Source organism: Melanostigma gelatinosum (assembly GCF_949748355.1).
Source record: "Melanostigma gelatinosum genome assembly, chromosome: 2".
Classification (NCBI taxonomy): domain Eukaryota; kingdom Metazoa; phylum Chordata; class Actinopteri; order Perciformes; family Zoarcidae; genus Melanostigma; species Melanostigma gelatinosum.
In genome coordinates this window covers 6645064-6672062 of record NC_136635.1, presented here as the reverse complement: position 1 = coordinate 6672062, position 26999 = coordinate 6645064, and the positions used below count along the sequence as shown (strand labels likewise).

The 26999-nt window shown below is 42.8% G+C and overlaps 1 protein-coding gene across 2 annotated transcripts; it reads left to right on the top strand.

Annotated features, from left to right (window-relative positions):
* Positions 1-5535: 5535 nt before the first annotated feature.
* On the top strand, positions 5536-23210 carry znf507 (zinc finger protein 507). Of its 2 annotated transcripts, none has more exons than XM_079294395.1 (7): positions 5536-5624; positions 7870-10107; positions 11061-11178; positions 11318-11426; positions 16517-16621; positions 17696-17830; positions 18865-23210. In XM_079294395.1, the coding sequence occupies exons 2-7, from the start codon at positions 7873-7875 to the stop codon at positions 19250-19252; spliced, it is 3090 nt and encodes a 1029-aa protein (XP_079150521.1). In that variant the 5' UTR covers positions 5536-5624; positions 7870-7872; the 3' UTR covers positions 19253-23210. The 2 variants fall into 2 exon arrangements, with proteins under 2 accessions (XP_079150521.1, XP_079150520.1); XM_079294394.1 differs by having other exon boundaries at positions 5581-5628.
* Positions 23211-26999: the final 3789 nt, after the last annotated feature.

Sequence of the window (26999 nt, the reverse complement as noted above, 5' to 3'; positions counted from 1 at the left end):
TATTAATGTTATCAGCTTTGATATAAAAACCCTCAATAACAATTTGGTTCAATTCAAATTATCTGTGTCTGTCTCTGTCACCCACCAGAAGGTCACTACTACCACCTTGTGGTGGTCTGTGGAAAAGCACGAAGGAGCTCCACGCTGTGAAACTGCTGCAGCTAAAGATAGTGAGGAGAGGAGGAAGTCTGAGCCACCAAATTAGTTTGCTTTCTTCGGTTTTGTTTTGACGTGATGAGTGTTTCATTTGAGCCGAGCGTTTCAGATTATTGTTTGTTTACAGTGATTCTGAGAGCTGCAGTTCCAGATTTCATGAAGACGAACCTGCACATTACCGTAAAGTATAAGCCAACACAGCAGGGTTTGTCTTCATTGGTGCTTTCTGTGTGGTCGTGGTAAACTCTGCGTTGAAAGACAACAGAGTTCAGCAAAAGTGAAGTGAGAGCCGTTTCACTTGTGTTCAGTGCATCATTGCGTTTGCAGTCCCAAAGCTGATGGCAGCACATTGGAGAAAATTCTTCTCGCCATTATAAATGGACAGGCCCTGAAGACACATTCTCTCAATCAGCTTCCGAACATCCATCATGATGTCCTACACGGACACAACGTCTCCTTTCTGTTTATTTCAACTGAGGTATTTCTGTATTTGATTCCGTCGCCAAAACACAACGTCACCAATCAGAATCCAGCAATATTCAAATGAAAATGCCACTGTCAATCAAATCTGATGACATCACACTTGCACAGTCCTGACGCAGTAGATTTAAACTGTTAATAAAAAGTGTCTGGAGATGTTTTATCGTCTGACCTTTAGTGTAACTCGGACTGATGCTCATCGAGTCATCAACATTTGAAGTTGAGGAGAAATCTTGGAGATGTAACAGATAACAGTTAGCAGTATCCACACAGGTGGCCTTTACGTTCTGTATGAGGGCACTGAGGAGATTCATCCATTTCAATTTTCTCATATGTTTATCTTAAATGACAGTACAATACAGCACTAGGAATAAACATGTATGTACCATAAGCTTTGTGAAGTGAGGAAGCCCGGATGAAGTCATTGAGGATCACCTCAGCGTGGCCTTGGAAACTACAGATTTATAACAGAAAGTCTTTACAATCACGGAGGCGTGGAGCTTGAATGTCGAGGGAGGCACGGGGTCAAGCAGGTTCTAATGAAAATGTTATTGAGCTGCATTATGGGAAAACTGTGTTTTTGGTGCTTTATCCACACAAGGGACTAATATTAAAGGATATCTCTAGCTTTATGGACGTGCGCGCATCTCAGGAGAACCATTTGAATTCAATTCATTATTTATAAGTTAAAAAAAAGATGTCTAAGTCAAGGTCCACTTACCTCCTCCGCATCTCATGGTCTTCTTCAGCAAGATGGAGTCCGGTCTAAGTGTGGAACTTAACAATTTGCGTATTTACATACAACTGAGCAAACTCACATCTGCTGAAGAAGACTGTGAGATGCAATTGAAAGCATGTTTGCTTCTCCTTCTCCACATCTCCACATTTCCAGCTCCACAGTGTGTCCTCTCTCTCTCTCTCTCTCTCTCTCTCTCTCCCTCATTCACATTCAATCAATCCCTACTCAGCCCTGCAGTTGGGGGAGAAAAGAAATAATAATAAAAACCCTGAAATAATAGCTTAAACTGAAGTATTACTGCTTCAATAGAAATAACCTGGTTCCAACATTTTTGAGAGGAGCAGGCTCCGTTGCCCGAGGCTACGCTGTAATGTGTGAGTGAGAGTATATGGGCTGTCACTTCAGATTAGAGAGCCGCCTCGGTGTGCCTTTGACGGAGAGGCAGCAGGGGTAATAGAAGGTGGAAGGGATTACAGTTCATAAAAATCACATATGAATGGACACAGCCAACAATGAAATATGTCATTTTCAGCACAGGCTTGTTTTACCTCCAATTGGGCCTGAATTACATTGTGTGTGTGTGTGTGTGTGTGTGTGTGTGTGTGTGTGTGTGTGTGTGTGTGTGTGTGTGTGTGTGGTATTCAGAGGTGTTGTGTTTCAAGTCTCTCTCTAACATCTGCACAGCTGCATCGTTTTCTGTACATTTCAAATGAATCTATCTACAATTCACAAATAATTAGCTGTGAGTGATGAAGCTCTATCCGCCAATTTTGAGAATATGATCATCAAATATTTGACATATACCAGTTTAAAACACTATTCAACCTTTCTGTGACAAAACAACACCAATCATTAACAACCACAACATCACCATGAGCACGACAGACAAAAGTCAGTTCTTGAGCTGATCGGCCTCTCATTTAAGAAGTGTTTTACTTTCCATGTGGACAATAAAAGAGTCACCTTTCAGTTTTTATTTCTGGAATCTGCACATGCAGAAACATCCTCAGAGATACTTATTGTGCTCAAGCCTTTTCTGCTAAAATGTTTCGTGATAATCATACAAAAAAAAAAAAAATGAATTCCCCTTACAAAAGCATTTGTTTCCATGGTCTTCCCTGTATTCATAAAGGAACATCGTGTAGCATTTAGACAGATTTGTTGGCAGAAATTGAATATCATATTAATAAATGTGTTTTATTTACTGTATCATTGCTTGAAAATAACGTAATGTTTTACATTACAAAGGATTTGTATCTACATAGGGAGCAGATCGTCTTCACGGAGCCGGCCTCATGGTTTCTACAGTAGCCCAGAGTGGACAAACCAAACACCGGTTCTGGAGAGGGCCATTTGTGTTTTCTCGTTTTTGCGTCGGCCACCATAGTTCTTCGACACGCTTGGCACCCGGAGGAAGTTTCAGGTAGTAGCAGTCTGCAACCTCACCGCTAGATGCCGCCAAAACCCACACACTGGCCCTTTAAGTCTTTCAAGGCATTCTTTGGAAATTCTTCTCTATGCTACGAGATTTAGATGACGATGATGATTTACTGTAAAAGGGTGAATAAGCGTCATCCTATTCAAAAAATGGCTAAACTGAAAATGAAGTGAGTTAGACAGTAATGGCCATGAAGCAAGGAAGAGGCCCAATGATATCCTCTTACATCAGAAAAGTGCATACTGCACTGTAAAGGGTTGATATTGTATCGTCATGTAAAAGTGAGAAAATCCTCTCCGAAATCTCTGGACCTCATTGAACACACACACACACACACACACACACACACACACACACACACACTGCTGCTGTATTTCACTTCCTTAACTTTTTATGGCATACACTTTAAATAGATGTAGAGTTCACAGTCCTTGAGTTAAGGAACAAACTAAGGGGAGAAACCCAGGATAAAAAAAAATGTTCTAACAGATTCAACATGAAACTTCCCCAGATGATTATACAGATATTTTTTAGTTTTACTAGTTTTCTGAAACGTTATGTTTAGAAATGAGGCACTATCTAATTAAATATGTGCTATTTTGCATTCATTTATATAACAGAAATCTGAACATTTGACAAAACCAGGCTCAAAAATTGTTGTTTTATTTAGTTGACAGGGGATCTGGGATGTCTCTTTGTATCACTCCAAATCATAAAATTCTGTCAACAACTATTAAAAAAAATCCCCTATCACCATGTTTTTAGGAATATAATGTTGTATAAATTAGGCTTTGAAGGATATATAAACAAACCCCTCAGTAAAAACCTTCAGAATACAGCCTGAGACAAAAAGAACAGCCTTGAAACACATCGATTGAACAATTACATACATTTTGAAAACACTGCAGGTGAATAGGATAAAACAATACAAATAGAATATATATCACCATGAAACCTCTCCAGTTGATTACTTACAACAATTATTTGTATTACAATGTTCTGCAATGGTATGTTTAATATGCAAATTAGGCATTATCTAATGACAACTTTTGGTGAATTTAGGAGAAAACTACGGATGCAAATAGACAAAGTAGTAAAATAAAGCCCTTCATGTGTATTGTGGATGTTTTCTCTCCACTAAAGGAGACATGGAAGCAAAATAGCCCAAAATCTCAAAATTTACCGGTGCATGAAAACACAATTTATTTGCCACAAAGAGAGCAGTTCTTTATTTCAGCTGCTCTGTGGTAAATGATTGCTGTGATATTTATCCACAGTTTCATATTCCAGCTGTATCTCTTTCATGTACATAGTGAACTGTAGTGCTGACCTTACCACACACCTGCACACAATTTTCAACAAATATCACCATCAGAGATTTCTCAACATTTTGTTGATTGCTTCCTGCTACATCATTCCAGTCTGGGTCAGGTGGAAATAAGTGGACTGACCATTGGTGGTTAATGTGTACAAGACCATGGTTAATGATCAGTAGTTAATGATCATATGGTTAAATGAGAAATATGTCTCTGCTCCCTTTTTGCCTACTTGTGTATTACTGTAATCTATACAGGAAAATACATAATTATATATCATAATGTTATTTCCATTTTGAGACAAACAGGGCTGTGCTTCCCACTGAACTTTCTTCTCTCACATTTGTCAGTGTAGAAAAACAGATAAGATGGAGGGTCGCAACAACTTGCTTTCCTAATTTGCAGTTCTAGTGTAACATTGTAGTTTTTTTGTGGGAATATAATAGGAATAGATTAAGCTAGTGAGATAACAAATGTTTTTGTGATGCAGTAAGTTTTCCTCCTCAGCCAAAATATTACAGATATATATCCGTGAATGATGGACAAATTTATCGTGGCTTAATTTATCACCATATTTTATACAATATTACGTAAATGTAATATGATGCTGTCACAGTCTTATCTGTCATCGTTGTTGGTGGACATTTCAGTTCGAGTGTGTGAACTAAAATGAATTAATTCACCTCTAGGTGCATTGAAAGGGTCTTTTTTTCTAGCCCTTTAATTAGGTTTGTAATGATTGAGAAAAGTGTGCTTAGTTACCTCTCTATGTCCTTCTTTGACATTTCATTTACCATAGCTTTGTATTTTCCGATTTTTGTTCCCTGACTTGATCCTTTTTTTTATCATATATTTTCCAATCTCAAAACAAGGCAGAGATATTTATCAATTAGGCTTTTTTTTATAATTAGCTTATTTTAATCATTAAACTTGTCTGAAGCCTAGATATGTTTAGGGGTTGCCCTTATGAAATATTAAAATATATAGAACAAATCTACAGACTGTCCTTATATGAGCCACCTTTACTAAAAAAACATTAAAATCCACATTACTTTTGAAAATAAATATAGCCTACCCTATGTAGCTGAACACAGACAACTATCGTCCGAATGTTTGAAATTGAGTAAATACTTTAGAGCACAAATGCTTTGTACATCATTGCGCCTTTTAATTTTTGTTTGCGATGGTGATATTGGTCAATGTATTTATAAAATGTAATTTAAACCCCTAAAAGCGATAACACGCCGGTCAAAAACGAGACGCGATGTTTTTACGAGCAGCACCTGAAGGCAGCATCAGGCACAACGTCAATCATCGGTCCGGGTCGGTCACCTGACCCGAAGTCCAAGTCACGTGACTGATACTCCATCCTCGCCATTTTGCAATGTGGGAGAGAGTGAGAGAGACAGGGAGGCCACTTTTTTTTATGGCTAACGAATAAAACGAAGCCGGTTTTATGTGTTGAGGACAAAGAGCGTCGAGCCTTTCCGTGTCAGTGAGTACGTCTTCATTCAAATTGCAGCCACGCGCTCCTCCGTCACACATTAACCGAAATGATAATTAAAATGTCCTTGCACATTCATGTGTGGATAACTGCTAGCACTGTGTGGGACTCGTGTGTGTGTATATCTGTGTGTGTATGTGTATGTATGTGTGTGTTTGAATAGCAGGCAGCAAGCTGTGAAGCTAACAGTGAAGCTAACAGTGCTGCCTCTTACTCAAATTTGTTTTTTCCCCCGTCTTGTGAACGTCTCTTGTCGTAGCAGCTGCAGCACGTTAGCTGAAGTTAGCTAATGCAATTGGACAAGTGGCTGTCTGACGTTTGCTGTGTTCAACTTCATTCTACAGAGGAGTGAAAGTGGATGAAATATTTTTAGACCCTGACATAACAGGTGCTCGTCTGAGACTGGTTAAAGCACACGGCGGTCTAAAGAGAGGCCACGCTGACCACGGGCCGAGATCTTTATCTGTGCCAGTGAAGTGATCTGACCATAGGTGGCCTATTTGGCAGATTTCCATTTGCTCGGTTACGACATTTCTAATAGAAGAAGGCCATTATTGCTGGCTGGTGTTTATCCTCGCTTCCAGTGTTAATAACACCAGGCCAGTTTCCCTGTAACTCCACAGAATCCAGAAATCAAGCTGGGTGACAGCCAATACTCCTTGCACATGTGGTAGCTCTCCTCCAAATGTGTGTCTCCTACTGTTTTGATGTAATCATGCACAGAAGCGGAAGTATGAGAAAGAGGAAAGCGATTTGTGGTCAGAGAGAGGAAAGTTTGGATATGCAGAGATACAAAAGGAAGAAATTCAGCCACAGGAGTTGTGACCATTTCCCTCCAGCTTAGTTTGTAAACAGATGCACATGGTGAAGTTGTTTGACGGGGCTAATCATGAATGAGTTAATCTATCACATTGAGATTGGGGCTCTACACAGACGATCAATCCCCTCAGTAAACAGAAGTGACAGCACGCTCAAACAGATGTTGATAGTTGTCTTGAGGGGGGGGGGGGGTTGGTTATTGTCCTCATTTTGGAAATTTAACTGATAGAACTAGTCTTCACAGTTGCTTTTTGCTGATTTTCACGGTGCAAAATTCTCGATGCTAAGACTTGCTAGCTAAATTCTGACCTTTTTAAACACAAATGCTGAGATAACATTTAAACTGGGAAACACTAAACCACATGCTCGGCCCTCAGAATACATAAAACCTTCATTAGCACTAGTTTCCCTGCTGATTTCTAAGCTTACAGTTCACTGGTGCAACATCTGTATGCAATCGTTTCTCCTTATCTTAACGATAACCTGGTTTAGCTGTACAGCATACTGGATATCATCTTAGATTATGGATGTCGTAATATCTTAATGTATCATTTGTGTTTGAAGGGTGCATTACAGAAAAGTTACCAGACTGTAGCTGTTTTATTATTTGCCTTTACCCGCTTAGTAATTATAACCACTTTACTGATGATTTCTTATCAAAAATGCAATTGTGTAAATAAAGCACCAATAGTCAACCCTACAATATTGTTGTGATATTGATTTCGAGGCACTTGGTCAACAATATTGTGATGGTCGACTTAGCACGAGTGTTGAGTCAGGCTGTAGGCTACATTATTTATATTTACAGTAATACAGAATAATCAACAAATATCATGAAAGCTTTTCTAAAAGCCACCATTACTCTACGTCGTTTTACAATACGAATAATGAATGGCAATGTTTTGACTGTTGCCGACCCTGTTTAGATACACATTTTGAAATTGAGACAAAGTAAAAGTCAACAGAAATGCAGAAGTGGAGAGAAAATTATTGACAGCTGTTTTGATGATCATAATATTTATCAAATACCCACAAATTCCAGCTCCTCGAATGTGCAGACTCTTATATGTAAGTTGAGTAACTTTGAGTTTGGACTGGACAAAACAAGCAAGTCACTGTTTTCTAGTGTTTCAAAGGCGGAATGAATAAGTGCAGAAACAAATAATATACGAAAACTAGTCAGACAATCTGTATTGACAATAATATGTTATTAGCAACATGTTACCCTACATAAAAAAATAATAATATTGTTTGCGTGAGTTTAAGTGTCCGCCTGACATAAAATGTTGGAGGAACATTTCGATATTGTATTTATGTATATCTTTATCTATATTATTAATAAGGGACCACAACTGTTTAAATCGAATGTACCACATGGCACCAACCAGTTTTTCCCTTCTTCCCCGCGGTCTGTCAGGTCATGGAGGAGGTCAGCAATGTAGCTGTACTCATCCCCCACTCCTCCACCGCCTCCTCTTCCTCATCCGCTGCGTCAGCACTGGGAGACGTCGAGGGGGACGCCTCCCACAGTTTTCAGCAGAAACAGGCCGCCGACTCGCTCATCCAGGTGATCGAGAAGCTCAGCAAAATCGTGGAGAAGCGGCCCCAGCGCCGCTGCACCTTGGCGGGACAGAAGAGAGCCGCCTCTGCGGGGGGAAGAGGTGAGGAGGAGGAGGAGGAGGAGGGGGGGAGGGGGGGGAGCAGAGGAGGATCCCCCTTTAAGAAAATTAAGAAGGAGCAGGAGAGCGTAGAGGAAGAGGTGCGATTGGACGGTGGTGCAACTCTTTCTCCGCCTGTGCCTGGTGATAGCAACAACAACAGCATCGCCGGCGCGGCAACGGAGGCAGCCAGCGACCCCGACAGCGGCGACCACAAGCGGACGGTGACGTGCTATCAGTGCAGCCTGTGTCCCTATCTCTCCCAAACACTGCCGCTGCTGAAAGAGCACCTGAAGCAGCACAACGAGCAGCACAGCGACCTCATCCTCATGTGCTCGGAGTGTCGCTTCACCTCCAGGGACCAGGGCCAGCTGGAGGCCCACGTCAGGCTGCACATCGACACCGCTAAGGACGAGGTTCTGGGGAAGCAGGACGGCGGCGGCGTGGCAACCGAGGCGATCAGAAGCTCGCCGGACGGTTCCAGGGAGCTGCCGCAGAAGAAGAAGTGGTACAGCTACGAGGAGTACGGCTTGTACCGCTGCCTGATCTGCAGCTATGTGTGCAGCCAGCAGCGGATGCTCAAGACCCACGCCTGGAAGCACGCCGGCCTGGTCGACTGCTCCTACCCCATCTTTGAGGACGAAGACGGGGCTGCCGCAAGCAGAGAGGCCCCGGCCGCAGCCAACGCGGCGACCAGGGAGGAGATAGTCGTTCTCTCCCCGGTCCTTCAAGACAAAAGCCTGCAAAAGCTGCCCGCCGCCTTCAAGCTTCAGCTCCGCGTGCCGATGGCCGTCGAGAGCAAACGGGATGCGCTGAATCATCGGCTTTCTGATCTCGACGTAAGCCTGACGACAGAGGAGGAGAGGGTGTACCCCGTCAAAGACATGACCTCAGAGGAGCCCGTGGTGGAGGTGCAGGTTACGACGGAGGCGGAGTCCGAGGTGGAGATCGGCAGTCATCATCGTGACGGCACCTCCGTGACGGACAGCTTACTGTCGTCAGCTCAGAAGATCATCAACAGCGGTCCCAACAGCGCCGGCCACATCAATGTAATCGTAGAACGCCTCCCCTCGGCCGAGGATTCGGTCATGGCGACGAACCCGCTTCTTCTCAGCCCGGACGGGGATAGGGACAAGAACTTAGAGGGTGCAGGGGAGGAAGAGCGGGGCCGTGCGGGAGCTGCAGAGGGTGAGGCCGTCCCCACCGCCGGACAGCCATTAGGAGCTGACGTTAAACTCTCTGTGGGTAGCGACTCTCCGCGGGATGAGAACATTCCCCCGGCCAGTCGCAAGAGGACACATTCTGAGTCCCTCCGCCTGCACTCTTTGGCGGCTGAGGTCCTAGTCGCTATGCCCATGAGGACCCCCGAGCTCCCCACCTCCAGCACCAAGGTAAGTCTGAAGACTATCACAGCCCAGGCACAGAGCCCCAACTCTTCTGACGCAGAGACAACAGCAGCTCTGCTGGACTTGGAGCTTCACGGAGGGGGCAGAGAGGAAGATTTGGGGTCCCTGTGCCTTGAGGAGGGGGACGAGGAGGGCCCCGCCACCAAAGCCGGCATCAGCCTGTCGCTGCTCACCGTCATCGAGAGGCTCCGAGAGCGCTCGGACCAGAACGCCTCGGATGAGGACATCTTAAAAGAGCTTCAGGACAACGCCCAGTTCCAAAACGGAGCAGAGGTCACGGGGAACGGAGCCGGGGGCTACATGTGTGGCATCCCGGGAATGGACGGGTTGGTTGCGTCTGCCGACGGCGGCCTGGTGGACTACATCCCTGGCAGCGAGCGGCCATACCGGTGCCGCTTGTGCCGCTACAGCAGCGGCAATAAGGGCTACATCAAACAGCACCTGCGGGTGCACAGGCAGAGGCAGCCGTACCAGTGTCCCATCTGTGAGCACATCGCCTCGGACAGCAAGGACCTGGAGAGCCACATGATCCACCACTGTAAGACCAGGATGTACCAGTGCAAGCAGTGTCCAGACGCCTTCCACTACAAGGTGAGGACACGGCAATGCAGCGTTTAGTCTTGTTGTTTTATATGTGATCCAGGAATCTGTATATTATATTACGTTTTCAGAGGGACATTGTTTATGTATTTTCCAGTAAATATAACACTGGCAGTCCACCGCTTTTGTTTCCTCGGGCTCACTCGTACCACTGTGTCACAGTTTCCAACAACTGGACTGCTACTAATTGTCCTTTCTTTTGTGCACGTCCTCATTATTTTTTTTCTAAAAACACATTTTACAGAAAGTAATTTTCTGAGTTCAAATGCCAAACATTCTCTGGCTCCAGCTTCTCAAATGTGAGAATGTGCTGCTTCATGTCTGACAGTAAACTGAATAATGAGCTTTGGGCCGTTTAAAATGTGTTACCCTGGTTTCAAAAAACATTATTCTGAGCGTTTTACACTTATTTTTATGGGCAATGAGTTAAGAAAATAATCCTTTGTCCTATCGTCTTTTTCGTATTTTCTTTTTGATTGATTGTTTGATCGAGCGATATAGAAATACAGCAAAACACAAACGACACATATACTGGAAATGGCTGCTGTAGAAAATCAAAAAACACAAAAGAGCAAAAGTAACAACATGTTGCCAGATCTTGTGAAAGAGTCCCTCTCTGTTTGACATCGTGCATCTTATTGTCTCTAGCTGTACTGCACTTCCACATATCAAATGTTTCCACAATTGCAGCATTAGTTTTCTTCTATGAGCTAGTGGGAGAGAAGGGCAATCCATGCTCAACTTGTAGTTGTATCAACGACGTTTGATGATGTGCTATTTAAATGCTGAAAGATGTTGTAAAAAATCTGACACGGCACCTTCTTTTTCCCATCACAGTGTGAAATACAGTTTTACTGACTATCGTTATCCAACCAATCCGTGTTTAAATGTCAACTGCATGTATTGTCATTCTTATAGTGTATGCATATGTTTTCTTTCCTTAGAGTCAGTTAAGAAACCATGAAAGGGAGCAGCACAGCTTCAGCGGGGACACTGCAGCCCTCACACCAGTCACTGAAACCGTGGCCATGGTGGAGGAAGCCGAGCGGGTAACGGATGATGGTAAGGCGTGTTTTTAGGACCTCTTCATGTGTTGGGATGGAAAGATGGATTGTTACAAGACATGACAATGACTCCGGGCCACATAGTGCCATATGATTCCTGTCTGTGTTTTCAGAAGATTGTTTGTGCTCTGTTCCAGAATGTGGTTTGCAGAAGGTGTATAAGTGCGACGTGTGCGACTACACCAGCTCCACGTATGTTGGGGTCAGGAACCACCGTCGGATTCATAACTCCGACAAGCCTTATCGGTGAGTTGTAAAAAGAAACAAACACGATCAGTGAGTGGTACGAGTACTTGTATTTAGGTGAACACAGGTCCACAGGTTCTTGTGACTGACTTTTTCTTATTATGTAATTATTTTTCTCAGTGTTTTCCTCCAACAACTAGAAGCTACCGGTGTAGGATTTGGGTCCATTAGAAGTTTTTATTTGTTTCAATAACAAAATCTTTAAGGTACAGATTTAGATTTGCGTTTCTTCTCTATCATACTGTGTGGTGCAGTAAAGTGGGCGTGCCGCGCAGGAAAGTGGGCGTGTCGCGCAGGAAAGTGGGCGTGTCGTGAAGCCTGAGAGAATACAGTCAGATCCGCTCCCATCAGCACAGGTTGCTGATGTCGGCTTCTTTTTAGTTTACCAGAATGTGTCATCGTGAAGAAATGCAGTTTCAGCCAGTTGCTACAAAATCAAACCAGTTGTGACCGGAAATCAAGCCAACTCTTGTTGGAGCTGTTTTTACCCCCCGACCAATCAGAACCAAACTGGCTTAAAACATTGAGTCTGAACCAGGAAATAAATGATAAGATGATGAAATGTGGTTGAAAAAAAATAGATAAAATTACGACATATAGAAGTGATTTACAACCTTTGGTGACAATTAATTCCATTTTTTACGAGTGAGATAATGAGTGTTGTGTGCGTTGCCCTTTTACTGAAAAATCAACCCAGAAGTTGAGTCATCTGTGCACAGCTGCGTCTAATCACATTCTGTGCCAAAGAAGTAAACCACATAAATAATAAGTCATTTATGAAGAGCACATGCTTCAATAATTGAGTAAGTGTGTGAAAACTGCCCATGTTAACTCTGGGGCCGGGTCAACACTTGCTTGTTTGACTGATGAGCCTGAATTCAGTTCCGGTGGCGTAAAAAGAAGAGTTTTAGTTTGTGGATCTTCTGCTTTTCATTGAGGGTAAAGCAGCTATAGACCATCATTATTCATTATGAAATGTATTTGTGTTAGAATTATCTTTTATGACTTTTATTATCATCAAAGTGAACATGATTTTAAAATAGTCCCCGTAAATGTCACACAAGGCACTTTCATACCATTTATTGTATTTAATAATATACTTAAGCTGGTGCAGCGTGTGCTGTTGATTTAATACTTTTTTACCGTACTTACCCTTTTAAAAAGTTTTGGATTTCGTTTTTCTACAGTGAACATAGTTTGTTGTTGCAGTTATACTGTGTTTTATAGTTACAGAATATGTTAATGATAGTTGCAGAAATTACAAATGACATTCATCTTTAATGACATTATAATGAAGCAGACACCAATCTGGAGACTGATTGCGTTTTTTGGGGGGACTGATTGCATATTTCACATCCGTTGCAAATTGGATGTTAATTTTACGGACTTCTGTGCTAATTATTAATTTTTATTAATAATTAATTATTAATTTAGCACACAGTATGTTGCCTTAACGGGACGCTAGATTCACAACAATTCCACAGATGTGCTGTCCTTTATTCCTATATGTTAGAAGTAAAACACTCTGTTTTCGAGTCCAGTTTGATTGCGTCCCATGTGTGCCCTGTAGTGGTGTTAGTGGTTGGTGAATGTAGCGTTTTCAGGTTTCAGACAGCGTTTCATACAGTGGGAGCGAACCAAGTAGCTGCCAGACAAAGATGCAAAGATGCTTCAATGCAGAGAGTCTTTGAGAAAGGACCACCAGATGGCAGTACATGCCCGGTGGTGCTCAGACCAGCACGGTCATCTTCACTGTGTAGCCACAGTCCCGCCCCCCACGCACGCACACACACCTTGTGTTTGTGTCAACACAGAGCTGCCTGAGGTGAGAACACATACGTGTGTTTCTGTGCTCTAAGGTCAAATGTGCATACAACACCACGCACACAAAACAAGATTTCTCTCTGCTTTGATAAGGTCAGATGGCATCTAATTGCTGTTTCTAACCAGAGGGGTGAACCGTCCTGAAAGCCAAAGAAGAGTTTTGACATATCCAGATATAAAATAGGTGAAAACAAGCGAACATTCAAACTCAGGCAATAAAGAAAGCAGCTGTAAATGGCTGAATAAGGTCTTATGGCTGAAGGACACGTCGTTCATTGTGCTATTACTATTGTGTCTACATGCTTGTGTCCTTGTGCTTTCACGAGGATGTTGTGCTTTAGTGTTTGACATCAGCTATACTTTGGAGTTTATTGAAACTGTAATGCAGAAGATACAGTTACATCTGACTGGAAATGTCCAGTTATATGGAAATGTTAGTGGACAGATTCTCTTGTTTTGACAGGGCGGATGTTCTGAACCCAATCTATATCTACACAGCCTCAAATTAAAGCTGAAAGTTAGCATTTCCCCCTCCGTAGTCGCCCTTTTTATTTCGGATACAGCACCGAGCCAACACGGCAAAAACAACAACAACAAAAGTGTCTCCGTCTGAGGCGCTTGCAGACAGCACGGCCTCTCTGGTGTGTGACGGTCTCACCAAAAATGTGCTGCCGTGTTTCAAGCGGTGCTGCTGCTCCTTAAATCATTGTGAACACGTGCGTGTGCTGGTATGTCACACTGTGCAATGACTGCAATTAGAGTCTAAGGGCCCAATTTGCAACATTTTCTGGTGATGCTGATCGTCTCTGTTAGCGTCTCACATTTCCACAGCATAACAATAGGACGGGAAGGCGGACCGGACTGATGCTGATATCGAACCATAATGTGAGGAGCGCAGAAATGCCCATCGTAGTTATGCATTTAGATGTGAGGAACAAAAATAGCACTTTGCATTGAGATGTCTTTATGGTTCATCAACCACGATGTTTCATTCAAAATGTTCACTAAAACCTAACTTTACATTCAAACTAACACAGTTGAAAGAATCATTAAATTCTTATCATGAAACAACCGCTTTATTAGAATATGTTGTGCAGCTTCCCTTTGGGCTCGGAGTTAGGTTTTCATTTAATATTGGCCGATATTCGATGGAGTCCATAACCCCATGTATCCTCTACATGTCCACATTCAACCATAAACGGTCAAAGCAAAGCACCGAATCACGAGTGTCACCATAGGATGTCATTTAAAACAGGTTTATTAGGTGAACACAATTTATTTCTATACTTGTGTTTTCTTGTGGCATTATGATCAGGACGATGCAGCGATCGTACGAGAGCTGTCCCCGGCTTTATTGCCACACTTGGCTAATTAGGTGGTGATGATTTGCCGGGTCAGGTGACTGGAGAATGTGTGTGACATCACCATGGTTACTCCTCTGCTCCAGTGGGCTCTGGTACTCTCATCAGATAGCTGTGTGTATACAGTATGCTGAATCTGTCACTATGGAAATAACCATAAGTGAATGAATAAAGTTGTGTTCACTGCAGCAATTTTACTCACTAGCGCTTAGTGAAGGCTAAGATTGCTCTGTTGTGCATTTCTTTAATGCTGTTTGACGTTCTCTTACAGATGATGATAATTTCATCAGATGCCCACGAGGGTCTGTAGTTCGGTCTCGCCTCTGCAGACAGCGCTGATGAAATATTAAGCAAAATTTGATTTGAGGTTTGAGTTGGTTTAAATATTTTAAAATTAAAATCCGCTTATAGTTATGGCTCACTAGTACCAGCAGAAGTAACACTGCTGGTTTGACTGTTTATGATAAAGAGGATCTATAAGAGCAAGAGGCGTCGTTCTACCTGTAATGACCCCGTTCTGTGCTCTGGAAATGGGTGTTTTTTTTTTTATCCGCTCGATTTGTGCAGCTGAACAGCCTTACGTCACTGTTCTCCGGTCTATCACACGGTGATGAACGACGAAGGGAACTTGGCCCGTGTGACCTCATGTTTTACCCCCAGTGAGACAGTTCTCCATGGTTGACTCTCTAAGAGCTCCTAATCCAAAAGGGGATCTTAAAATGTCCAATGTGTCTGGAAATATACTTTAGTGAGATTGTAATCATTTCTGTCATCACGCGTGTTTTAGAGAAAACTTTTGAGAATGTTGTCTCGAGTGAAAGACGGAGAGGATAAACAGCATCCTGTGTTGCTCACATTCACACTATTATGGAGGGTACTGTACCTTTTTCTTTTTATTATTTTTTTAATTTTATTATTATTATTATTTTTTTTTAATTCTCGTTGCAATCCCAGTTTTATCTCCACCAACACTTTCAACCTTTAGCTGTGGGCAGATTTAAGATTTAAGGCTGGGCAGTATCGCAATGTTTTCCACCAAATACCTCAATGTTGATATTTCTACCATTTTGCAGAGTAGTGCTTTCATAAAATATGTTTGAATAATCATCAGCAATGTGGAAATAAGGACTGTGGGTAAAGGAAACTAATGGAACAGCCGTGACCATATTTCAATTTCCAAAATCTAAGACAGTATCTTGCCTCATGTCACAATATTGATATAATATATTTATATATTGCTCAGCCCGAGGTAGGTCTCTGAATAGTTGGGTTCCCCTCCTTCAGCTGACCACTAAAAAGTTGAGCTGATGTCTTTACGAGCCAGGCTTGAACGTTGTGTCTAATTTCGTTCCCAGCTGAGTTATTTGTGTACTGCGCTTAAAGACGGGACATGTCTAATGTTGTTGACCATATCGTGGTATATCTTAGGCTCCATTAGTGGCCCGAACTATCTTTATGTTCCGTATATTATTATTTGAATGGGTTATTGTCAAGAAACGCAGTGTGTCGGCAATAGCTAAGTAATGCGCTGTAAAGTCTTCTTGGTTGGTCAAATGCATCTTTTCAGTACTGTGGACCCAGTAAAGCGCACATGATGAAGTGCAACACTTAGTTTTGTCTGACTTCATTTTAATGCAGCGAGTTGAGTGTTGCCTCGGTCTGCTGTCCTCGTGCAGTATTTGCCTCTAAGCAGCTAAAAAGCCAGTTCCGTCTTCCAACCGCAACATCCGTAGCGCAACAAAGTGGAAAATGTTGCGATTCAGTCTTTTTTCCTAAAGTGCCAATTTCCTCTCCGTTTTGCTTAAAATCCTCCAGCTCCCTTCAGGCTGCAAGTGTAAACAAGCAAAACGATGACCTCAAGTGTTTCTGTCATCTCTCGCCATTCCTTCCCCCCGCATCTGCCAGGTGCTGTAGCTGTGATTTTGCCACCACCAACATGAACAGTTTAAAGAGCCACATGAGGAGGCACCCTCAGGAGCACCAGGCCGTGCAGCTGCTGGAGCAGTACAGGTGAGAGAACCTCACACAGAGAAATGATAAGAAACACTGCTGGACCTCTGAGCGGAGAATGAGGAGCTGTACCTGGCCAAAATTTGTGTCTCATGGTGCCAACAGCCTGGAAAGTTGAGAAATGGGCAAAGTTAGTGGTTGGAGGGTGGAGAAAGTGAATGGGTGGGGGTGGGGGGGGGGTACTTTGTCCTCATTATGTTAGATATCCTCAACCTGGAGCAAGGCACTGACAGCTGATCTCAACTTCAGTAAACGCTTGTTCCGTATTATACCGTCGTCGGTACCGTTCAAGCTCTTTTTTTTCCTCAATATGTACAGCCACTCGCTCCCCAGGACAGCAGGTTTTACATGCGGAAGTTAGCCAGCGGTACTGTGTGAGCCTGCAGACCACTTGGGAGGAGAGCAGACGGGAGTTCAGGAGAGCACAGGTGGCGAGTTAGCTCGCTAGCTTGTCCACTTCCAGAGCTGGCTAGTTAGCTCACTCGTCTCCAGAGCTCCTGTCTGCTCTCCTCCCAAAGTAGCACGGTAGCTAGCTAAAAGAGTTAAGTTTAACAACTTAATGCTTCATCCACACACGGTTGTCACAGTGTAAGAAAGCACATAAGTGACAAACTATTTCAGATCATTTACTGTCAATGTTTCGTGAAAGCGTGGTGGAGTTAGCAAGCTAGCTCAGTAGCCAGCCGTCTGCTCATTAGCTGGCTAATCCCACCGCGCTTTCATGCAACACCGGATGCAGAAAATAACAGCCGGCCATCTCTTCCAAATCCATTCTCTCTCAACTTGTTAAGACTATTAGCAACACTTCTCTCGATTACTCAGTTCAGCCTGCTATGTGACGGCTGTGGATGTTAGCAGAAGTCTACGCTAAGCTATTAGGAACATTTTATCTCCATCTCTGAAACCTTAAATCCTGTGTCCTCGCTCCACTCTTTGTCCCCACCTCTCAAGCCCAGTGTACCCTGCGGAGGTTTGAGTCAGGACGCTTCCTCTCGATATAAAGTAGAAGAAGGATACGGCGAACGTTGACTCACTCGGGTGCTCATCTTCTCTCCGTTGTTCTTCTTCTTCCAGGTGCTCTCTGTGTGGCTATGTGTGCAGTCATCCCCCGTCCCTCAAGTCCCACATGTGGAAGCACGCCGGAGACCAGAATTACAACTACGAGCAAGTTAACAAAGCCATTAACGAGGCCATCTCCCAGAGCAGCCGGTAAATACATGAAGCCACAAGCAGCTCTGTCAGGTTTCATATTCTGTATGTGCAAATATCAGCACACTGTAGGTCCTGGAAAACACTTAGTAAGAAGCACTTTCGTATTACAAGGGCTTCAGAGCCTGATTACAGCTAAATATGCACACTTAATGTTGTAATGATTCTTACGGTGAAAGCCCGAACTGTAAATGCCACCATTTGTAACCCGCAGTGTAGAAAGTAGCCTCGTGCAGCTTTAAATAAAGTATGTTATGTCAGTTGTACAGGTCATTAAATATTGAACTTCATTTGTGTGCCCTTTAATTAATACAAATCGTTGGATTTCTTCAACACTGGCACTAGCAGGCTCTAAAAAAAGTCCTAAAGTTCGCTTCAAGTAGAGTTTTTATTGTTTGTTTTTTTACCATATTTAGCTAAAAACAAATCGCCACTGACTTCCTGAATCAATCCACAAGGTGCCGATTAGATGTCCGATTCAACATTGATTTGATTTGGGATTTTTCTGTTGCACAACCAACATTGCTTGGCTATAAAAGATATTCTCGGAGAACTATTGCTCATGAATTGTACAGAGAACCCTCTAACCTGGTCAACCCATGCAGTTACATTAATGTACTCGCTGCCAGGCACCAGCGCCCCCCCACCCCACCCCCACTTTACACCCCTGTCCCAAACTACAGTAGATGAAGAAAAGAAAAAATGTTAAATGTTAAATTCATTGAATGTGCAAATGTCTTTCCTTCTATGAACTGTCTTTGTTATCACTGAAGACATTCAGCTAATTGCAAAGCTTGTACTTCAGCAGGAGTTCCTTCCTCACTCTGCTCATTAGTTTGTGTTTTGAAAGATAAAGCGTGACGCAGCTGTCTCACAAATACACACTGCGTCCATTATGTGCAGCAAGTAACTTTCTACATCCAACAGATGGAGTAGTGCTGAGGCAATTTGACATTTTCAATGTGCCAGCACTACCCGAAGATTTGAACCTTTCTCCCTCTTGTTGTGTTCTTGTTGCGTAATTTTTCCCTCAGAGCGCCTCAGAAGTTGTCTGCGGTGCTGGAGTCGTCGGCAGAGCGCCCCGCGGTGGCTCCGCCCTCAAAGGACCGAGCACAGGGCCCAGCGGAGCTGCTGCCAGCACCCACGACGATGACGACGCCCCCCCCCAGCGTGGCCGTGGACAGCTCGGCGGGCCTGTTCGCGGACCCCTCACAGGGGAAGGACCCCGCACAGCCTCAGCGCCCCTCTCCGGGCCCCGGCCTGGAATACTGCGTGCTCCTGTTCTGCTGCTGCATCTGCGGCTTCGAGTCCACCAGCAAAGACCGGCTGATGGAGCACATGAAGGAGCATGAGGGGGACATAATCAGCATCATCCTCAACAAGGAGCAGCAGCAGCAGGCAGAAGCACAAACAGCAGAGTGAGCCCCCCCCCCCCCCCCCTATATTAATACTGACAACGCTGCAATCTCGCAATGAGCTGCTGCTCACTAAAGAACTTCATTACGTTTCTTTCACTCGAGGTGGTTTGCGATGGCTATCGAGGCATAAACATGTCAGAATGTTGTGGTGCCGAAGGCGTGCGGCTGCTGTCCAACGCAAAACACCTTCAACAGGTGTTGAGGGGATTTATGAATTTTTTTTCTGAGCAGCATATTCCTTTTTAAAAGGAATGTTTTTAAAAGAAGAAAATGAATACAATCTGTTTGTGTCAAATACGTTGACGTTAAAGAGGACACAAGATGTGTCTCAGTCCGAGCTGCAGCCCAAGTCTATTATTCAATACACAGGGACAAGTTCATACCTCACGAAAACCACACGACCCCTTACCAGAAATGGAAACAAAAAGAAAGCACGTATTTTCCAGTCTAATTCATATATTTTGACCATACGGCAGCTCTGTTATTGCTACTGTAATATTTAATGTATTTGATCGGCGGCGGCTGTAGCCTAGTTCAGGAGGTACATGTGCAAACTCACCGATGCCTAAAGGCATGTATCGCAGCTTGAATATGGTTTTAATATTTATCAGTTTATTTTTGTATGCATGTTTCCGTTAATGCCAAGTTAAAAAAATGGCAAATGTTATTAATTATTGTTCTTTGTGTTTCTCTCGTATGAGTGTCATTTTACTTCACATAGAAATGAGCGTCTCGAGGGGAGACGGGTGCAGTTCTCAAAGGAGGAAGTTGGAAGTTGACCAGAGTTGATTGGTTGTTGGGCGACAGAGGGGTTGGGTCTTAGGATGATCAAAAGGGAAGCTGGCGTACGTAGTTATTTCAAATGAGCGGCGCCTCGATATTTAAAAGCAGGCATGTGTTCTCACTCGTGATTGTGGTGCTAGGCTCATTTCAAGAGTTGGCATTAAAGGGTAAAGTCTGTTCATTGCAGTCCATGCAATTCATGCTGTGTATATAATAACGTTCTTTTTATAACAACAGTTTGCTCTTTTCTGTCGGTGTTTTTAAAATACAAACTTTCTAGTGTCAAACACAAACATGGAATGACTGCTGTCCCAGCGAACCAACATGCCTGAAATATGAAGACACGGATGTGAAAATAAACAAAGTTGAGACGGCGACACGGTTCTTTGAGCTTTATTGGCACCCAGTCCTGCCGTGTGCTCTCGTGTGATGGACTGGAAGCAGGAGTGTAATGTAATTACTGCAGCTCTGATATGGAAACGCTCAACTCAGCACAGTGTAATGAGGGTGAAACGGACACTTCGATCCTGTTAGCTGAGATGGATGGTCTCGCTGTGGGGGAGGAGTTATTTTTCATGCGGCTATACGACAGCAAATGGCTTTTTCTTGAAAGGAGACAAATGTAACCCTAATATCTCAGATGACGCCGGGAACACCTGTTCACTGGCACGAAGCTGACGATCTAGTCACCCAGGTGCATGCTAGGAACAATATGTCTCGGGTTGGCCACCAAAAATATTGTCAGTTTAATCGATGCTACATTTAGAATATTGTCACCGCTTTACCTTGCTGTCCGACAGCCCTGTGTGATGGGGAAGTGAAGCTGTTCTGTCCATCTATGCTCTCTTCAAAGCCACCGGAAATAATTAATAACACCTTGCAGAACGCAGAGGTTTAAAACACCAAAGTCACACAACAACGCAAACAAACTGACCGATCGAGGCAGCGGTACATCATCAACTCGTGTTCTGTGAAGTAAAAGGAGTCTGGAGTCTGCAAGGGAAAGCATGAACATATTTCTAAATATAGCGTAGACTTCAACTGATATTTGATATTTGTAGGTGTCTTCTACAGGTTCTGCCCCAGCAGTACTTTGCTTTGCTCCTGTCTGTTTCTGGGGGCATGTTGGACTCCATCCATCGTCGGTAATACACCGACGATGGATGAGAACCTCATTCAATGACACGTCAAAACAAATCCAAGATATCATGTCGAACATGTCGGGACACAATCGCTGGGATTGGAAATTCACAGAAAATTTAGCGTAGATTGAAGATAAGTGTTCTTTTCAACCTCATCTCAACTCATCTGATGTATCCTGCAGTCATCAGTATGTCAGCCGCAGAGGCAGAGCAAATGAAGATAAAATGGAATATCAATAACCCATGCCCCCTTCTCCACAGTGTGTGTGTAGCGTAGTGGATAAAACTAAATTAAATGTCAATCTAAAAGACCTGGCCGGGAATTCTCATCATCATAGCAGGTAATTATTGTCTGCATTTTTAATTTGCTACGCCGAGTGTCCGAGTTAAAGCAGTTGGGTTCGCGTGTGACTTCAGTGCTCCTCCTGTCTCGTTGACGGCGCGATCCCACTTGTCTTCTGCAATCTCTCGGGTTGCACACCTTGGTTTCTTTATTGGTACAGATAAAGTCTAAGCTGATCGTTCTGCCCTGTGGTGCTTTCTGCTGGGTTAGCAAATAAATGGCTTCCAATATATTTTTATCGTCAACCGATCCCATGAAACGACCCAAACCAATGGCGCATTCGTCCACCTGGCAATGTCAGCCTCCCTGCCCAGTCCATGGCACCAGCCCAATCTCACTGAAAGACATAACTTTGTCATGAATATATAATTAAATCATTTTTTTTTAAAGCTGAGATTTCTAATAACACTTTGGCAATGTAGGTTTTGGCAACTGTTGCTCAAGCGAGCTGTAACTGGTGTATCTGTCGGGGACTATTTCCAGCCGTTTGGTGTGGTAGTGAGTCTGTCCGGCACCAGTATGTGAGAACGGCTGGACATTAGTAGGACACATTGTTTGTTGGTTTTTGGTCTTTTCATGGCAGTTGTTGAAAATATGAAACGTATATTCTACCACCAGACTTGTCCTTAGTTTGATGCATACAGTTCTATTGGAAGCCAAAGTGGTAATAACTTCACTGGACTCCGTGACTGTACAGCATATGTGTTCATTGGGAATGACACAATAATCGCAAGCAAAGCACGGCAGTGGCAGCCAGTCCTACAACGTAGCTCATGATAATATTTCAAGTAAAACACGATCATTTCAGATACTTCTTTAGAAAGTGAAGGCAAAAAAACAACGTGGAAGTGTTTTAATTTCACAAATTGCAAAAGTGTGGCAGCACTTTCAGAGCGCAGTTACATTTCCTTCAGTCAGTTTGAATTCACACCGCGACTGAAGAACTCCAACTTTGTGCCAAGTTAGTTCATTTGTAGGCAAATCATTTATTGTGCCTTTTGGTGTCATGTGTGTCAAAAGTAGAATTTTGTTTGCCAAAACTTCAGTCGCATATTTATTTTACTTGATCTGATTTTCTTTTTGGGCTCAGCCGGTGGTGTTGAAGTGGATTTATTGTGGGCATCATCACACTTCAGGATGTTCTCCAGAGAGGCAAATCCACATCTCTGTTTTGTTCAGTTTTGGGGACACGGCATCAACAATAAACCAAGTATGTGAAGCGGCTCTTTATTTTCTACTTGCTAGCTGTTTTAACCTGTTAATGAGCTCAATACTTTTGTACATATTGTAGATCAATACTGCAGAACCTTGAAAATGACTTCTTCTTTTTTTTAAAGAAAACATCTATTTTTTTTTAATGATCTTGTAAAAAAAAAAAAGACAAAAAAAAGAGATTGTATTTTGGCCCCGTTCTTATCTCCTCCCAGTCTATTTGAGAGAGTTGGTGGTTTTAAGGTAAACGCAGTAAACTGAGCTGCGGGCATTTCAACCAAAAGAGGCGGAGAAGCTACAACACGTCTGTCCTGATCGGCCGTTCCTCCTGTATGCTCATGTTCAATTTTGTACTGAGGTTTAACGTGGAATTGTTTGGGACAGCAGCGTGACACTTGCTTTGTTTATTTATTTTTAAGAACATCATAGGCAGTATTATGTCACCACCTTGCCATTGTATTTTTGGTAATAAAGACTGAGAAGTAAATGACTGCTTTTTGTCTGGTCGTGTTTGTGAGATGATGGAAAATATGAATGTATTACATATTTATATGTATTTTTTGTATTTATTTATTTGTATATTTAGAGAATATATATTACAATATCATTTGTATTTTGGCACTTCTAATAAATCTGACTCCAGCTCTCATAACACTCAATGTACTTACACAGAGCAGAGAAGATGTTTAAGAATACATATACAGACATACAGTTGAACCCAGATCAAAAACACAAATGTATCATAAACAGGCTAAACGCTGGGCATCAAACGGCATCTAAACATCCATCTACTCCAGCTTCGGGTTCCCCGTGAAGGCATGCGAGAGTACGTTTTCTTCAACACTTCACGACAGCATGCGGTGGCGCTGGTGAAGTTCAAGTGTCATTTCGGGTGAAAGTGGTTGAAGGAGTCGAAGGTTCGGTTGAAGTCCTGAAAGAAGTTTAAATGTCAGTGAAAGTGTCATGAATTGATCTGGAAGTGTCTGCTGAAGTTCAGGCGCTGAAAATTGCGTCATCGCACGACCTGAGAAAACCTCTGTTGAAGTGTAACCTGAAGCGGAAGCGCTGAATGCAGATAAACTATAAATGAAAGAATGACAAATGAGGTCAGTTGTCACGTAAGCAATGAAAATAGTTGAAACAAACGAGATGTGCAATGTCCCGCACAACTTGAACACAGAATAATGTCACAACTCTCTAAGTACAGTGAGCAATTCAAACAATCGTCTCCTTGCTATTTCTTTACACATTATCACAGGAGTGAGGTTAGATTTGTATCTTTGGGCGAGGCCAGGCTTTGTTCTTGTTAAAGTAATCCAGAGAGCATCTCAATGCATTCAACTGGCTGTTAGCTGTTAGCACGGTTAAAGTTTAATTCAATTACATTATATATATACACACGTGTGTGTATGTTGTTACGACCCGGCTCAAAAGGCCGTAACATGAGGGAGACAAGACAAGTTAAAAGTAATAAATAGACATTTATTTAAGGATCCAGTAACTAAACTAAACAAACAAATCAACAGCCAGCCAGGTCGTCCACACAGGAGTCAGAGAGGAGAGGAGCCCCAGCCACAGGAGAGGGTCAGCCTTTACAGCTGACCTACAGCAGGCCCAGGTGTGACTCATCAGCAGCAGATTACATCCTGAAAGACAAGCTGAGAACAGGACACAGAGCCCTGGTGGAAGGGAGGGGTCGTCACAATATATACATGTGTGTATATATATACGTATGTATGTACCGGTAAATAAAATGTAATCATGAATGAATGTTTGTTTACTGTTGCCTAGCTATGTTATTGTTGTTTTTATGCTGTATTTTTATACTGTATTGTACACTGAGAAAAAAAAACAGAGTCCTGATATGCGTACTCATACCTGGCCAATAAAGCAGATTATCATTCTTTAGTGTTTCATAACTCATAATTAATGCCACTCCAAGCATCCAATGACAAGACTGCACAGGTGTCTGAGATGAAGTAGAGTCAATGATGTGTGGGAAACGCTGAAAGTCTTTCCTTCGATAAAACCGGCCTGATCCGGTTGAAGTAAAGCCGACGTGAACTCGTCTGGCCGAACCAATAGCATGTCTGCTTTTCTTGTTGAGCTCTCTCTTCCTGTTATCAGTGAACTTGGTCTGTTGGCAAGTTTCAAAACCAGTCGGCCAAGCCGACTGGTTTTGTTTGCGGTTGACAACCTCGACAGCTTCTACTCTGTTAACTGGCGAATGACAGACATGCGTAGCCAACCTCTGACCAGCCTCTGACCAGCCTCTGACCAACCTCTGACCAACCTCTGACCAGCCTCTGACCAGCCTCTGACCAACCTCTGACCAGCCTCTGCCCAACCTCTGACCAACCTCTGACCAGCCTCTGACCAACCTCTGCCCCACGAGTATATTTGCTCTAAAACAGTTCATGGAAATGCGTCTAATTCGTATTTCGCTTTTTGCGACATTTCAAAAGTTAAAAATATCTGAATTCTGTTTCACACCAATAGGAACAGTCACCCTCGGAAGGAGTTTTTAATATAATAACCACTCCACATTAATAACACATTCTCTTAGCCCATAGCCCACATACCTCTACATGTCACCTGGACAATATGTTATCCTTCCACAATTAATTCTAGATCACTACAGCCTTTTATGTAGATATTTATTTATTTTTAATTTTATTTGTCATATTACTCTTATTTTATTTTGGGGGAAGGGGATTAGTAATGTAATACTGATTTATCAGCAGCATTAACTAAGGTACCACACTTTTATCTTAATTCCGTATCTTATCTTATATCTTGAGTGAAGCGGACTAAGAGATTGGACTTCCACGCTTCAGGTGACATCCTGCCAGCAACGAGGGGTTTTCTTTCATTTCATTTTTCCAACTTGTGTGTGTGTTGCGTTTGTTGTAAACTTGAATTAAAGGTAACCTGAATATAGTTAGATTGTATCGTTTCCTGTTAAAGGGAATTATTACGGTTACCCTCAAGTTGCTAAAGGGAAATAGAAAACAGCCCTAGAACATGTGCACCAGCGCCACTGCGTATAACCATATTCATCCAGCAAATGATACCTACCTTGGAGTGTTACAATAGCCAGTATCATTTTATTCAATGTGTCCATCCGGGTAAATTGGTGGATCAAAATGTTATAAAAAAAACATATATGATGCAATTTCTTTGTAATCATCCAAAATAATGTTAAGTGTATGGGTATTTTTCCAAGTAGGCCACTGACTGGTCGATACGTGCGATGCATTGAGTGGGCAACGCGCCGTGTATTGAGTGGGCCGGTCTGACAGTAACTCCCGGGCCACTTTTTTCCCGCAGTCCGCTCCTGACTGTGGGTGCACTTCTTGTTGGATCTTGGGAACGGATCTAGGCAAGGCACACACAGAAGTTATTGTGCGAGGTTTATTCTTATGCTTTAATGTATTTATTGCATCTCTGCAAGTCTGTCTTGTTTGTTTTCTTGTTCTTATCTTTACTGAAGTAGCTTTTGACTTGTTTGAAAAAGAAAAAACGAATAGTGTCAATGATGCTAAAAGCGCTGACAGTGCAAACAACGACAACAGTGCTGACAAAATGGGGTAATGGCAGGTAATACAAGATGACCAGAGAGAGAGAAACATAACTTAATATAATAAAAAACGCATACTAGAAAATCATATACAGTAAACCCAGATGAGGAATGTCAGGTAAGCTTTAAGCCTTCAATAGAAATGTAGAAATCAGTAGAGCTCTACATCCCTGACTGTATTCAAAGCAAACACAAGTCTTTATATTCTTGCTTCTTTTATAGTTTAATGTGAAATACAATAACTCAAGGTGCAGCAGTGCAGTAACAACCCCGAGCGACGACCTCCCATTACTGCACAAACATACCCACATACACAAACATGTAATCCCTTTGGCTTTGACTGCACGAGCAGAAGAACAATCCTCCAGTCTGTTATTTTCTTTACAGGGTTGAGTTTTCTACTTCAACCTTTTGAGGGCCCACCATGAAAGTGGAGATCAAGAAAAAGAGAAAGAAAACATGAAATGAGGCAAAGCAAGAATGGAGGATGAAGAGTATAGAGATACTCTAGAATCAGTTCAAGGGACAACGGTTTACTTTTCGACTTCATGGATAATTCCAAGATTCCCTCGCTCTATCAGCCTTGTTTTGTGTTACTGTGAGTGAAAAAAATGTTAGAGGAGTTTTGATCCCACGTCGGCTAAAGGGATGACAATTGGGTACACTGGGAGAGCCGAGCGTTATCTTTAAT

Bases quoted from the DNA above. Each gene is read 5' to 3' on its own strand.
- znf507 (XM_079294395.1), top strand. From the start codon at position 7,873: ATGGAGGAGGTCAGCAATGTAGCTGTACTCATCCCCCACTCCTCCACC. The intron at 11,179-11,317 runs GTAAGGCGTGTT...GCTCTGTTCCAG, and splicing joins CGAGCGGGTAACGGATGATG to AATGTGGTTTGCAGAAGGTG. The intron at 17,831-18,864 runs GTAAATACATGA...TTTTTCCCTCAG, and splicing joins GCCATCTCCCAGAGCAGCCG to AGCGCCTCAGAAGTTGTCTG.